Source organism: Micropterus salmoides, unplaced genomic scaffold (genome assembly GCF_014851395.1).
Source record: "Micropterus salmoides isolate LMB-PRFRI ecotype aquatic unplaced genomic scaffold, ASM1485139v1 Ms_hic_scaffold_11, whole genome shotgun sequence".
In the NCBI taxonomy this organism is placed as follows: Eukaryota; Metazoa; Chordata; class Actinopteri; order Centrarchiformes; family Centrarchidae; genus Micropterus; species Micropterus salmoides.
Window position 1 is genome coordinate 1,485,091 of NW_024040152.1, and position 15,283 is coordinate 1,500,373.

At 41.7% G+C, this 15,283-nt stretch overlaps 1 protein-coding gene across 3 annotated transcripts in view; it reads right to left on the bottom strand.

The window, feature by feature from the left end:
* Positions 1-2,935: 2,935 nt before the first annotated feature.
* The window catches only part of LOC119896919 (DENN domain-containing protein 4B-like), an 86,098-nt gene continuing 73,750 nt past the window's right edge, over positions 2,936-15,283 (bottom strand). For 2 of the 3 annotated variants that reach the window (XM_038710351.1, XM_038710349.1), the window contains exons 24-29: positions 12,950-13,106; positions 12,631-12,870; positions 10,815-10,911; positions 10,531-10,696; positions 9,038-9,096; positions 2,936-7,294 (exon numbers count right to left, since the gene is read on the bottom strand). In XM_038710351.1, coding sequence (XP_038566279.1) covers positions 7,149-7,294; positions 9,038-9,096; positions 10,531-10,696; positions 10,815-10,911; positions 12,631-12,870; positions 12,950-13,106 — 865 coding nt within the window. In that variant the 3' untranslated portion in view covers positions 2,936-7,148. The remainder of the gene's footprint in view (positions 7,295-9,037; positions 9,097-10,530; positions 10,697-10,814; positions 10,912-12,630; positions 12,871-12,949; positions 13,107-15,283) is intronic. The other variant, XM_038710350.1, reaches the window with a different exon arrangement.

Genomic DNA, 15,283 nt, shown 5'->3' on the forward strand with positions numbered 1-15,283 from the left:
CTCGGCTCTGACAATAACCACCTAATGAATAAAACAACCAAATTCAAGTCAAATTCCCTTAAATTGAAACTGAGTGAACTGCAGTCTGGTGCATTAAAAACAGTGCGATACTGAGGGGAGGGGGAAAAAAAAACATCCGTCACTCACACACAATATTCACTCATCAGCAGACAAAAAAAACTCAACTGTCACATGTAAAAAATATATTATTTAAACAGTAAACAGTCAATATTTCCACGCAAAATTAGTTTGCAGATACAGATCGGTTTTGCTGCTGGGCATCTGGCTGCAGCAGGGAAGGAACGGAGATAATCAATCACTGTACCGCTTAATACACACTACCAATCAATGGCTTTACAACACCCCCATTTTTCTTTGGTAGTTTGCTGCTTGCTTTTGTCACATCTAAGGTTTTTCACTGGAAAGACTAGAAAAACTTTTCAAAGTTAACAACGTTTTATGTCACCAAAACAGACATTGGTGGAGTTTTGTTCATTACTTCACTGTAGGATCAACAGATGACCAGCTGCTCTGTCTTCCTTCATAAATTATATATATATATATATATATATATATATATATATATATATATATATATATATGAAAATGTCTGTTTTGGTGATGTAAACATTGTTTTTAACTTGGGCAGTTTGCTGCTTACTTTTGTAAGTTTTAAGTGTTCTTTTACTGGACTTAAACAATCTATATTTACATACAGAAAAATGGGGTGTTCTAAATCTTTTGACAGGTAGTGTACATCTCAACTGACACTTCCTGTTTTTATTAGGTTTATTGGTGATTTAAAAATCAAGTTTAAACCAGGCATAAATTCCCCTTATTAAACCTGAACTCACTGATCAATTTCAGGAAGATTTCTCTGATCTATACCGCGCACAGAGAGATGAAACAGAGTCAGAGTGAGGTGTCAAATCTGAGTTACTGAAATTGCATTATTCCTTCACAGAGCAACTTAAAAACAGCAGCTGAACATCTTCTTAAATTGATGCAGTGATGCAAGTATTGATTAGACGTTATTTTAGATTCTGGATTTGATTTCCTGTTACTGACTCTTTTGAAAGGTGCTTTACAGAATAAATAAAGTTATTAATTCAAATGTATTTCAGGGGTGGTTGTAAAGTTGAAGATTCAAATCCCTGCTGCCGAGATGCTCTGCAGCAATACGGTTATTGGTGGGGTTGCTGCTCAGTGATGGACAGCAGGAGGCTGTAAGGGTCAGCTGACATACTGGTCAAGTAGACAGGTAAATCAAATCAGACCGACTACAAATTGAGCATGCTCCACAGGACGCTCAGACACCGTGAGTCGCTTTCTACAGAGTGTCTGGTTTTGGAAACACGACAAAAATTACTCAACATTGAGTTGCTGGTAACAACACATCCAATTAATAGCCTGGGCTACAATGTCGGGAACAGAAACCATTAGAATGACCTAATTTCAGTACCCTGACACATTAAACTGAATTATTGACATTACAGTGAATAGAAATGTAAGGTGTACATATATAAATCTCAAATGGCACCATAACATTCGAGGCATCACCAAATCCAAATCATAACGCAGCTGAGGTATAGGTTTTGTAGCTTTGCATGAAAGACCAAAATAAAATGTGTGTGTTTTGTGATATTCTTGGTGTTAGGGCAAAATAATCTAAGCTCAAAAGTCCACTTAAATTTTGTTTTTTAGCCGCATCTCTTTGTCTTCTAAAGCCAGTGGACCTTTCATCACGTGACCTGCAGTAAGTGTGGAAGTTCGCAACTTTCTTTGCTGATTAAGACTGAGATGCAGCTTAAACTGTATATTTAGAATTTGAAATCCATTTTCTATAGGTTCTACTTTTTCCTTCAGTCTCTTCTAAGAAACCCGCAGCTGTTCTATGTTTTTATGATAAAAAGGGTCTTAAGTTATAACATTTAACAACTTGACTGTGACGTTTTGTTTACATTTCCATAAGAAAATCAGTGTATTTAAAAAATCTCTCAGCCCAAACCAGACAGCTGAAAACAACACGTGGTTTCTTAAGCATCTACATACACAGTGTCCGTTCCCTCCCTGAAGTTGAGACATTTTCTTAACTCACTTTAATTCAAAAAGAAAAACAAACATAATACTTTTTCTATATTACTCCTAACGTTTTAGCAGCTGGGCATGTTATAACTCCTGCACAATTGAATAGATAAAAGGAGATACGTCCCTCATCCTTTCTGGTGGACCACCATGGGACCTCATTTCGTAGAAAAACATTTACAGTATTTAACAGCGAGAGATAACTAATGTTTTTATCCCGTTTGAATTGTGTCCTGAAATACACACTGTTTGTCTATTTAAAATATAATCAAAGTCAAAAAAGTTTCAGTTTTTCATAAAACTGTTGAAGTACAAGACTGTGAAAATATGTAAGACCACAAACCCAAAAGCCGCGTGTGTGACGTCACTGTTTCTCTCAGTTACTGAAGCTAACGTCACTAAATCTTCAAAGAGCTTCCATTTGTAGATGTAATAAAAGTAGCAGGAGTCGTTGGATTAAACAATTAACTGCCACCAACATGTTAGCGCTGTAATGCTTGCTACTAATGTTAGCTAGGTTAATCCAAAGCCTCCTGGGTCCTGTTTCAGAAAGCAGCTTCTCCCTGAGCTCTGGGTTGATTGAGCCTGAGGTGGGAAACTGCCTTAATGAATGATAAAGTGCTGCAGCCCATTACATTAAATTTTAAATTGGAAGGGTATATTTATTAAGCTGTAACCCGACGGGACAAAATGTCGGTAGGCCATAGATCAAATATAAGACACAGTTTACTCATGAACCTGTGATTGTAAAGTCACAGTCGCACGCAGGTTAGCCTATTAATTATTTTTTTGCAGTGGAAAATGTGTCTATAGGTTAAAGTTTTAGACATCTATTTTACATTAATAAAATCTTGCTCATTTCGTATTTTATTAATGCTGACAAAACACAGACTATCAGCAGCTAATAAAGAAAAACTCACTTTTTAACCTTATTAAGGCCTGTTTGTTTCAGCGGCACCACAGTCATCCTCACTCAAATAGTCACATTATCTCCAGTTCTACGAATGTTCCAATCAGTGTGACTAGCCTTCAATATGAAAGATTACTGTTCATTGATCAGTTTTATAGGTTACATATTAAACACTGATTACTGCAGTAGCCTAATGTAGCCCACAGTGAGTGTTTCAGTGAAATGGTCCACAGAGTCGCAGCGTTATAGGCCAACGTTACCTAAAGATGGAAATAGATTTTTATGCTGGGACGAGCATAAATCCACGATGTGCGGAGATCTGTCCTTACATTGATAATAGATTATCATAACGTGGTCATGTTCAAGATCATGTTTGGGTAAAAAACTAATAGGCCATCTAAGTGCGATTTTAAAATTTTTCATGCATTTTAAATGCGTTCCGATAGGTCCTCCCGAGGAGGTTAGGTTCACAGCACAGTTGCCGGAGTTAACGTTACCGATCTAAGATAGAGTTCGCATGCCTCTGGAGCAACTAGGGGTTAAGCGTCTTGCTCAAGGACACATTGGTGGGTGTTTGAACCCGGGTCTCTCACACCAAAGGCATGTGTCTTATCCACTGCTCCATCACCACCACTAGGTTATATATCACATCTTCACATAGAAGCTCTTTGCTTCAGTAGCATTAGCTTCGGTGACGTTTGCATCATTTATTGTGAGAAAAAGTTATGACGTCACATACGTGACTTTTGGGTTTGTAGTCTTTGTAATTACGTATTTTCACAGTCCTATACTTCAGTTTTACGAAAAACTGCGACTTTCTTTACATAAATTATCTTTTAAACTAACAAACATGTTTGTAATTCAGGACTCAATTCAAAATGCGATCAAAACAGTTGTCCCTCGCCGTCGACTACCCTACATATTTCTTCCAAAATTAGTCCCATGGGGCAGAAGAGGGAGACAGACTTTCTTGATAACCTGCTGATGAAAAATGTCCTTTAATTGGAAGACTCCCATTATTACATGAGCTCTCACAAAGTCATAAATAACTCTACAATTTCTATAATACAGATTTTACATTATGAAACAGAAGTCATCATCAGCAGTAATTTACATTAATCAGAAGTTAGAACGTCTCCAGCTGCTAAAAGCTTTTATACGGTATGTTACCAGTGAGACAGTTTTGACTCCCCCCATATTTCTGTCTGTCATCCTTATGTCCAAAATAAGCCAAGATGGCGGCACTGTTCAATTCCACACATAAAACCACTCTGAGAAAACATCCAGGTGGAAAATTGAAAGGTAAAACTAGAAGCTGATGTCAAACAACACTTCGACACAAGTACAGCTTTATACTGCTGCGTCTTGCAGGTGAGCCTCTACCTGGTCCCGAAGAAGAACCAGATCCAATCCGAGACGGTGGTGTTGACTTCCTTTTTCATGTATGGTTGATGCAGATGGGAAAACAGGTGTTTCCCCTTTGAAACCAGACCACATCTTCAACTAAGCTGTCTCAATCCTGCTGGAAATTTTCAACGACTCTCTGAGCTGCTAAATCTTTTATTAAAGAAATCACTTCCTTAACGCAGTGGTTTCCCAACCTAGGGGTTGGGACCCCGCCATGAGGTATGAAGGTAAATCTAAGGGGTTGCATGAGTGAATGGGGCGGGAAATATGAATAAAAACAAACATTGCATTGCTTCACAAACATGTCCAATCTTTGTGTTTTTCTGGTGATTTATACTGATAGATGAATAAAGAGCCCAAGTCTCTACCTTCTGCCTCATGGGACCTTATTTTGTAAAAAAGGTAAGGTATTAAACGACGAGAGACAACTCATCTTTTTATCCCATTTGAATTATGTCCTTAATTGCACACATGACGTTTGTCAGGTTAAAAGATAATTTATGTCAACAAAGTCGATTGTTGGAAAACTGTAAAACAACATTTAATTTTGTGTGAAACCTCTCAACAAACTACATCTCTCGTCTCGCACAATATATGAGTGACAGTAATGTTAGCTTCAGTAGCTTAAGTAATGTGAGCTTCAGCGATTTTAGCTTAAGTGATATTAGCATTAGTAATGCTAGCTTCAGTGACATTAGCATTAGTAATGTTGGCTTCAGTAACGTTAGCTTCAGTAATATTAACATAAACCTCAATAGCTTAAGTAAAGTGAGCTTCAGTAACGTGAGATTCAGCAATGTTAGCTTCAGTGACGTTAGCATTAATAACGTTACCTTCACTGACATTTGCATTAGTAACATCAGTAGCATCAGTAATGTGAGATTTAGTAATTTCAGTGACGTTAGCTTCCTTCATTGAGAGAAAGTTTTGACGTCACATAAGCATCTTTTGATTTTGATATCTTTGTAATTATATATTTTCACAGTCTTGTACTTCGACGGTTACAAAAATCTACGACTTTATTGACTTAAATTTTCTTTTAAACTGACAAACATCACGTGACTACCGTACATTTTTTTCCTGAATTGGTCAACCGGAAGGGCGAGGCTCTCTATTGTCAATTTGTTTTCACATATTAGCTCTAACTAATCAGCTGGAGGGTTACGTATCCATCCCATCACCGTCATTTCCACTGGACAGAGGCGGTGGTAGAGAGCAAATGTCATGTCGATCAAAAGGATTATGTTAACTTACGAGTCGTTACTTGAAGCTGGTTCATGACAACCTGTACAGCTGCAAAGATCTCATCCACACCTGCCACCATTTCTGAGGAAGACTTTCTGGTTCTGGCCATAGACTGTATATATAATAGTCTGGCACAGAAATATGACGCCTACAAAGCTCTGATTGGCTCTAACCGGGGAAACAGCGGTCCACAACAACCTGTTTGAAGTACCGGAAAAACTGGGGAGATGTGGGCAGTGATCAAGAACCTAGCTAAGACGATAATTAACTTGTAGATGCAGAGATACTAAGAGTTTCCTCCTGTGTTTGGATGGATGGACAACAAGTTCTGACCTGACCGTCCAAAGCTGAACTTATTTTCCAACCAAAGCTGATGTGTCCTACAAATGTTGAGACGTTGGCGCCGTCTTTTTCAGTCCCAATGTCCAAAAGCATAAGGGGGCCATCATGATCACACTGGAAAAAGCTCCTTTAAAATATCTTGTAGCTTCATATTAAAAACTGTCTGACAGTCTTTGAACCTCGGGAAGGCTCCCAACAAAAAGATCTGTAGTTTCCGGGAGTGTAAAAGTCTTGACTTCTTGTTTTCTCAGGTGTTGAATGACTGATGTCTTCTGACTTTAAAAAAACGCTTCTTTAATTATGCTGGGAGAGATCAACTCTCAGTAGCTTCACATTGAGCTGTCGGCCTTCTAGATTCCCAACAAATGATCATAAGTTTCAGGGAGTTTGTCTAGTTAATCTCAGCTTCTTGTTTGGTTATTTCCTCGACTTTCTTGAAAATGAACATTGATTTCAGACTTTATTCCCTTGTAGAAAGAGAAACCACTCTGCTACACAAAGAAAAGTTTCCTGGAGTTTGAAGTCTGCAGCTTCTTTTTGGGTTGCATTTGGAGTGTTTCATGCCTTTTTAATCTTCTATTAAAATCCTAAACCTCTTCCTTGATCATTTAATCTAATGTCCTACAATGTTGTGGTTAAAATTTCCCCCCCTTTCAATCGTCCAGAAGATTCCCTCTGCGCTTGCACGGACTTTCAGGTCCTGGTTTGAATCATCTTGTTGGGAATTTTTTCCAAAAACAGGTTAAAACCAAAACTTTGCACCGACACAGCTGATCCCTCTGGACATGCACGAACCCGAGCTCAGGCCAGTTATCTTTGCCTTCAGACGATGCAGGACTCCACCTGACGGACTGATCTCAGCTCAGAGTGTTATCGCTTTATGTGCGTTTCTGTACGAGCAACTCCATCTGCCGCAGCCGGATCAACGTTCAGGATCTTTAATGGAGACAAATAGCTGCTGGATTCACATCGACGAGGCAAACAGAGGTAAGGAGGACAGGGAGGAGCGTGTCACTCCGACATCCACTTGGGGAGCAGCGGCGAGGTGAAGAATACAAGCAGGTGAAGGCAGCAGGGATCATAGGTTTGCTGTTCCTCCTCTTCCCCTCACAGGGACGAACGCTGCATGAGTCATCAGGGACGTTCGTCTCCTGGATGATCAGCATTCGAGCGACGGGTGGAAGCTGCGTCTGCAGTCGATGGCTTTGGGGCTGGGAGGCTGAGCTCGCTTCTTACGGAGCTCCTCTCGACCCAGTGTGCTGCTGAGCCGTGAGTACGCCGCCTTGTACTTTTTATCAAATGCAGCTGCAGAGAGAGAGAGAGAGAGAGAGAGAGAGAGAGAGAGAGAGAGAGAGAGAGAGAGAGAGAGAGAGAGAGAGAGAATTATTATTACATTTATTTCCGTCTTTACACGCTGCATTTGTTCCTGTTGTTCTGTATCATAAATGTTGATCACACAGCAGCCACTACGGCTTGGTTTTTAACCCTTTGAAAATGGTCCACCAGTGCCTATAGTTGTTTACATCTGTCCCACCTAAGCTAAAGGTTATGTAAATCAATAAACCAAAATAATTGATCATAGTATTAAAATTGTGTCATGAATTTAAAGTAATACAAAAATTGGACATGTTGTTCCATCAAATATGACTAAATAAACACTCAAAACATATTGATGCAAATGATTTCTTAATGTAGAAACATGAACAAAATATTTCTCAACCCTCAACGAGTTATTTGAACTATGTACATTTTTCAGTTTTGCTCATTTTTATGAGCAGAGAGCAACTACTACTACTACTACTACAGCCAAAGAACTTACATAAACCTTACCAGGCCTCTAATTGAGACCTGCTTTTATTTGTCAAAAAGTGAAACCACACCAGGCCAGTAAAAGAGACGTGTCTACCTGGGACTAGGCTTTTAATTAAAGTTAGTCAGTATGCTAATTATGCTAAAGCTCCCACGGCCAGTTAAGCCTAATTCACACTACACGATTTTTAGCCCGATTTGCCGCTCGGCGACCGTCAGGCTGTGATCGGGGGTAAATCAGCGGTTGATCGGCGGTCGCCAGTCGTTATGTGTGAACTACTCAATGACATATCAAAATGGCTCCCCAACACATTTCTGACACATCGCCAACGCCAGCCAGATATCTAGCATGCCAAATATCTGCCGGAGTCGGCCGACTCGACATCCACATCCAGCCACAACGACTTCAAGACTACTTTCACAAGATGGCAAGTTTTGTAGTGTGAACAGCACAGCCATCGGTCGACGCTGAAAATCGTGTAGTCTGCACGATGCTTTAGGGACAGTCCTCTCGTTTTCACCCCATTTCGTGACACGAAAGACTGAAGTCATAGCTCTGCGCTGCAAAATGAATGCTGCAGCATTTCTTCCAATTACTTTATTATTCAAATATTTTATTGAGTTATACAACTCAAATCAACAAACAACTCATACAGACCCACACACACCAACATACAACTCTCCCATCTTCTAAAAACAGTAATTTGCCATTTTACGGCAGCTTATATGGCGGACAATTTCTTTACTTGGCACCTTAACTTTCTGTCTACAGCTTAGAAGTGATTAATAGTCTGATGTCAATTACTGTTTTTACATGTGCTGGTAGGTGGATTTTGTTACCTCTGGAGGACAGAGCCAGGCTAGCAGTTCCCACCCGCTCCCAGTTTCCAGTCTTCATGCTAAGCTAAGCAAACCAGCTGCAGCTTCATATTTACCATACAGACATGAGTGACGTGAATCTGAATATCTAATTCTCCCAAATATCCCAGTCCAACAGTCAATATGAGCTATAGTCATGTTGTCTGACTGTGTTTCTCTTCACAGAACTGTATTGATCCAAACCTGAGCCAGCTTGTGACCCTATGTTTTGATCACTATAGTGTAGTGATTTTTCCAATGACAATTGGTGTCACTACCCTTAAACTACCCAGTAAACGTTACTCTGTTTTTATAAAGTAACATGTTTGTATTTTATATATATTATAATATATCCTAAACATAAATCTATTGCATCCTTACCGACGTGGTCTTTGCCCATAGCTGCCAGCGTGAGGAAGAGGAACTCTCTGTACAAACTCCTGTCAAACACAAAACCCACACAAACTGTGATTCACAGACAAACAGAACTACAACATCATTATTAATCGTAAGCAAACGTACATTTTTTATTACAGGGCAGTATGTCCACAATAAAATAGGGAATCATTTATTTTATTCCATTCATAATTATCAATGACTGAACGTGTAACTATATTGGTCGTGGGTTCCATACACACTAGAATAAAACATCGATCCAAAATCGTATCAAATGAGTAGTTGCTGTAGGACAGGATTCCATATGTTTTTTTTTATTACTTTGAGACTTCTAAATGAAATGGTGTAATTTTTAATTAAATCAGAAGCTATAAGAGCCCTGCGATGGACTGGCGACTTGTCCAGGGTGTACCCCGCCTTTCGCCCAATGTCAGCTGGGATAGGCTCCAGCCCCCCGCGACCCTGTATGCAGGATAAGCGGTTGACGATGGATGTATAGGAGAAGCTATAAGATCAGAAGTAAAGAGAATTATTAATCTGACCAGACGTTTGACGCCACCTGAGACACAATCTTATCCGACTGGAGTTCAAACAATTTTCCATGTTTTTGTGTTTTGTCTGACAAAATGTAGGTATTTTACGCCCGAGGTACCTTCAGAGTCCAAATGAGGTGCCTTTTTAAAATGTGGTATTTATGCATTTTGGTTAGGTTTAGGCACCAAAACTAATTTGGTTAGCTTCAATAAAAGATGTTTTGGGGGTCCGTGGTCTAATTTGCGTCAGTTTAGGAATCCTTGATTTGAAAAAGTTTGAGAACCACTGAAGAACAGAGCCTTTAATAAAACAAGCACATCTTAAGAGAAGTATTTATAGTATTCTTTTTCCCTCGTACATTTTGGATTTTATAATATCAGAATATTCCAGTTTGTTTCTCTTAAATTTGTCAATTTTTTAAAATAGATTTACAACTTTTACGAGTTTATTCTCTGAATATAACACCCGTTACTGTAAAAAATGTTTTACCTATACAACAGCCCTTGAAGGTCAAATTTTAATTGATCTTGCAATTGTGATCTGATTTGTGATATTAGAGAGAATTACCATTTTTAAATCATTATTTTCATTTTCATTGAAAAATACATTAAAAGAATTACGGTGTGATTTTTGAAAGGATCTGTACCAAACAAAGGCGTTTTCTTAAGTCTGTAGATTATGATCTGTAGGTCAGGACATTTCTGCAGTCTGACAATATTTAATTTAAAATGGTAGTTTGACATCCATATCACCATTAACAAATATTGCGATTTTGATATAATTTAGTATCAATTGTTCAGCCCAGTTACCCCGCCCAGTTATTAAAATTATACTTTAATGAACACATTTACATTTTACCTATTAAAATCTTGTAGAAGGACAACTATTTCTTGGGTACTTGACAACGGAGTAAACATTTCCATAAATAAGCATTCAGCTCCCACCTCTGTGTCCAGGGGGAACCCGGATGTTTGGCCAGCGTGTCCAGAAAGAGGGTGATTGCTTTGTGCACCTCGTTCATTCCGACCCACCGCAGCACCTCCTCCAGGAAGGACAGGGTGAACGGGTGGCTGTGTCTCCGCCAGCTGAAGCTTCGCATTGGGACGCCACCTGGTGGAAGAAGGGAAAACTAAATATTATTGTTTACAGAGGTTAAATCTTAATAAGAACTTCCTCAAAACACTAGCATTGTTCCTGTGTATCAGTTTAAGCTTCGTGTTTGTCTTACTGTGGATCCTCCAGAGGATGTAGAGGGGGGGCCACTGGTCTGTGTCAGGGGTCAGGGTGTCCCAGAGGAGCCTCACTCTCACTGCTGAGCTCTCCAACTAGGAAACGCACAAGATGAGAGAAGTGTGTTGGTGTCTTTTATCTCATCCCACCTTTCCAAGGTTTGGGGCATCAAGAACTGGTTCTAAGTGTTAGCAAATTTCTAAGAACAGTGGATTTGTTAAGACCCGTGCGTTTGGATTCTGAAAAATGCACCAGCTGCAGTAAGGAGGGTTGGTGCGAGGCAGGAAGCAGCTCCAACATGACGAAGCTTTTACTTCAACACGGCGTGAATCTGAAGGAACGCTTCACCGTGTTCAACGTGTCGTGCTCTCCCAGCTACAGTGACGCCCCAGATCCAGCTAACGCTAACAGTAGCAACGTCTCAGGTACAAAACACCTTTATACTGAAGGGAAACCGGTGATGGCTACAAATGATTCAATAGATATTTCTCTTAGAGACGAGTCCCCAGAGATGGCACTCTAGGACTGAGACTCCTTTCACTTCAGCCATGAAGGGGGAGATGAGCGAGGAGGAAGAGGAGGAAGGTCACCGAGCGCTGACTACATCTGTGGTGAAGGAACCAGAACGGAGATTCAGTAAGTAGAATCGTAATCAGAATCAATAAAATTTAAACCATACCCAACCCTACACCTTTCTGTATTTTATTTCTGCCAAATATTGTCCAAAAAATAGGGTTTCTGCTTTTGCTATTTTTGGTCATCCTGGTTTATCAAGTTTAGTTGTTTGTATTTTGGACAAGCTGTAACAGAAATGTTGAAGCTGTAGCTCTTTTTTTGGAAGACTTCCAGAAAGAAATCTGTTATTATTTATTGTAGAAGTGATGTAATACATCGTCTGTTAGTCCACTAAGCATTCTTTTGAGAATATGAGTGCTTTTTTCCAGCTGTTTTAATATGTTTCGAGCTCTTTCAAATAAAATCTCTCTGCCTTTTTTTCTGCAGCTGTCCACACACACCTCAACTTGAAATGAGCTCAAGGTTTTGGCATTGATATACTTCAGTACTACAGCCAATCTGTTTCACAGTCAAAATAATAATCTTCATTTAATGAGTACTTTTCAAAACTATGTTACAAAGTGTTTTCACAAGAGCAAAGAACAGAAAACACAGCAAACAAAATAAGATACACGGTAAAGCAGGAAGAACGTTATGAAACTGAAATACAGTTAGAAGAAAAATAGCATATAATAATATAATAAAATAATAATATAATTAAAATAAACTAAAATCAGGAAAGCCTCTTCTATAAAAATATGTTTTAAGAAGGGTTCACTGCCTCAGCCACCCTGATTTCTAAGGGCAGGCTGTTCCAGAGCAAACGCTTTGTCCCCTTTAGTTTTCAGTCGAGACTCTGGAACAGACAACGGACCTCTGCCCGGGGATCTCAAGCTATGTGCTGGTGTGTATGGGACTAGAAGGTCAGAGAAATAACAGGGAGAGAGGCCATGAAGAGCTTTAAAAATAATCAATAAAATTTTAAAGTCTATTCTAAAACGTACTGGGAGCCAGTGTAATGAAGCTAAAATGTGGACCTCTTTAGTCTTAGAGCAAATGAACAAGTTCAACAACAAAAGCTGACTGTGTGTACCTTTTAATTTATTTCATTGAAGAATTTGACATATTTTAAGATAGATGGTTATCTATCTTAAAATATGGCAAATTCTTGTTGACTTTTAAGCTGAAAACATCCAAGTTGCGAAAGTGTTGGAAAATGGAACTTGTGTCTGTGCTGCAGCATCAGACTGTGTGTTTACCTGTGTGAACTGGCTGACCAGCGGTGAGGCTCTGACCAGCTGCAGCAGGTTACTAGGCAGACCGAGGCGCTGGAAATACCAGACCAGGTTCCAGAAGATGATGGAGTGGTTCTCCAGGAACTGAGGCTGGGCCAGGACCGCCTCGCCCTCATTCTCCAGCAGACTCTCCAGCTCCTTCCTCAGAACCAGAGGGCTCAGGTAGGCCACGGTCACCTGGGGAGCCCCGCCTACTGACGAACCCTAAAGGGGCGGGGGGGGGGAGACTGTCAGCGGAACGCTAATAAAAACAAAGACAAAGTATTAATGGACTGTGAGTTACCGTGGTAGTTCTGCTGTTCTCGGAGTAGCTGCTGGTCTCGGAGCTGGAGTCTTCGCTCAGACCATTACATTGGTGTTGCAGGGATGCCTCCTGACTGCTGGGGGGACGAATCGCGCTCTCCACCTCGTCCTCTGTGTTCCAGTTGCTGCGTTCCGCACTGAGGGAAACAGAGGAACATTTAAAATGGAAGTGACGTCAGCTGATTGTTATTATTTCAATATTACTGTCTGAAGAAAAGGGGCTGAGTGTTAGATCCTTACCAACTATGTGGGAACAAAAGTTTGTCATGAGGGTGACACAAAAAGGAAAGCCATGTCTAAATCTGAAGGCCCCATCACTTCCCAGGAAACTGAACAAGCATTTCCTCTTGGCCTCAGGTAAAGATACCAATGATGGTTGTTCAGACTTGGCCACAGGTGGCTCTAACGACCATGACGACTGTTGTTACCACAACCAGGAGCACTAACAATCCATCCATCCATTTCTCCGCTTATCCGGGGTCGGGTTGTGGGGGCAGCAGCTCCAGCAGGGGACCCCAAACTTCTCTTTCCCGAGCCACATTAATCAGCTCTGACTGAGGGATCCCAAGGCGGTCATGAGGGATGTACAGGGATTGGATAGCCCTGAGAAGGGCCCCCCTCACCCCATACTCCCGCAGCACCTCCCACAGTATCATCCTGGGGGACCCAGTCATACGCCTTCTCCAGATCTACAAAGCACATGTAGACTGGATGGGCATACGTACCCAAGCCCACTCCAGGATCCTTGTGAGAGTAAAGAGCTGGTCAGTTGTTCCATGACCAGGACGAAAACCGCATTGTTCCTCTTCGATCTGAGGTTCGACTACTGGCTGAACCCTCCGTTCCAGCACCTTGGAGTACACTTTACTGGGAAGGCTGAGAAGTGTGATACCCCTGTAATTGGCACACACTCTCTGGTCCCCCTTTTTGAACAGGGGAACCACCGCCCCAGTCTGCCACTCCTTGGCCACTGTATCCGACTTCCACGCAATGTTAAAAGAGGCGTGTCATCCAAGACAGCCCCTCCATACCCAAAGGTTTTAGCATTTCTGGGCGGATCTCATCAATCCCTGGGGCTTTGCCACTGTGGAGTTGTTTGACTACCTCAGTGACTTCCTCCAGGGAAATTGACGAGAAAACCCTATCAGCCTCCAGCTGAGTCAGTCGGAGAGTTCCTCCAAGTGTTCCTTCCACCGCCCAATTACCTCCTCAGCTGAGGTCAACAGGGTCCCATCCTTACTGTACACACCTTGGACGCTTCCCCGCTTCCCCCTTCTGAGATGGCGGACCGTTCTCCAGAAACACTTTCTCACTCACTCTCCATGTCTTCTCCGAACTTCTCCCACACCCGCTGCTTTGCATCTGCCACAGCAGAGGCTGCAGCCCTTCAGGCCCGTCGGTGTCTTGCAACTGCCTCCAGAGTCCTCCGAGACAACAAATCCCGGAAGGCCTCCTTCTTCAGTCGGACGGCTTCCCTGACCACCGGTGTCCACCATGGTGTTCGAGGGTTACCGCCCCTTGAGGCACCTAAGACCTTAAGACCACAGCCTTCCGCTTCGGCTTCAGCAATAGAGGCTTTGAACATTTCCCACTCATGTTCAATGTCCCCAACCTCCACAGGGATGCCAGAAAAACTCCGCCGGAGGTTTGAGTTTAAGATCTCACAGACAGGGGCCTCCTCCAGACGTTCCCAGTTTACCCACACTACCCGTTTGGGCAGGTCTGTCCAGAGTCTTCCCCCACCCCCTGACCCAACTCACCACCAGATGGTGATCAGTTGACAGCTCCGCCCCTCTCTTCACCCGAGTGTCCAAAACATGCGCCCTCAAATCAGATGAAACTATTACAAAATCGATCATCGATCTTCGGCCTAGGGTGCTGTATATGGTACCATATACACTTATGAGCATCCTTATGCTTGAACATAGTGTTCGTTATAGACAATCCATGACTAGCACAGAAGTCTAACAACAAACACCCACTCGGGTTCAGATCAGGGGGGCCGTTCCTCCCGATCACGCCTTTCCAGGTATCTCCACCATTGCCCATATGCGCGTTGAAGTCTCCCAGCAGAACTATGGAGTCCCCCTACTGGAGCCCCATACAGAACTCCATTCAGGGTCTCCAAGAAGGCTGAGTACTCTAAACTGCTGTTTGGTGCATATGCACAAACAACAGTCAGAGTCCCCCCCCCCCACCACCACTACCCGAAGGCGTAGGGAGTAAACTCCAACGTAGCGGCGCTCAGCTGGGGACTTGTGAGTATTGATCAGGGCCTTCCTGCAAATGAGAGGTTGCTCTCACTGAAGCTCCC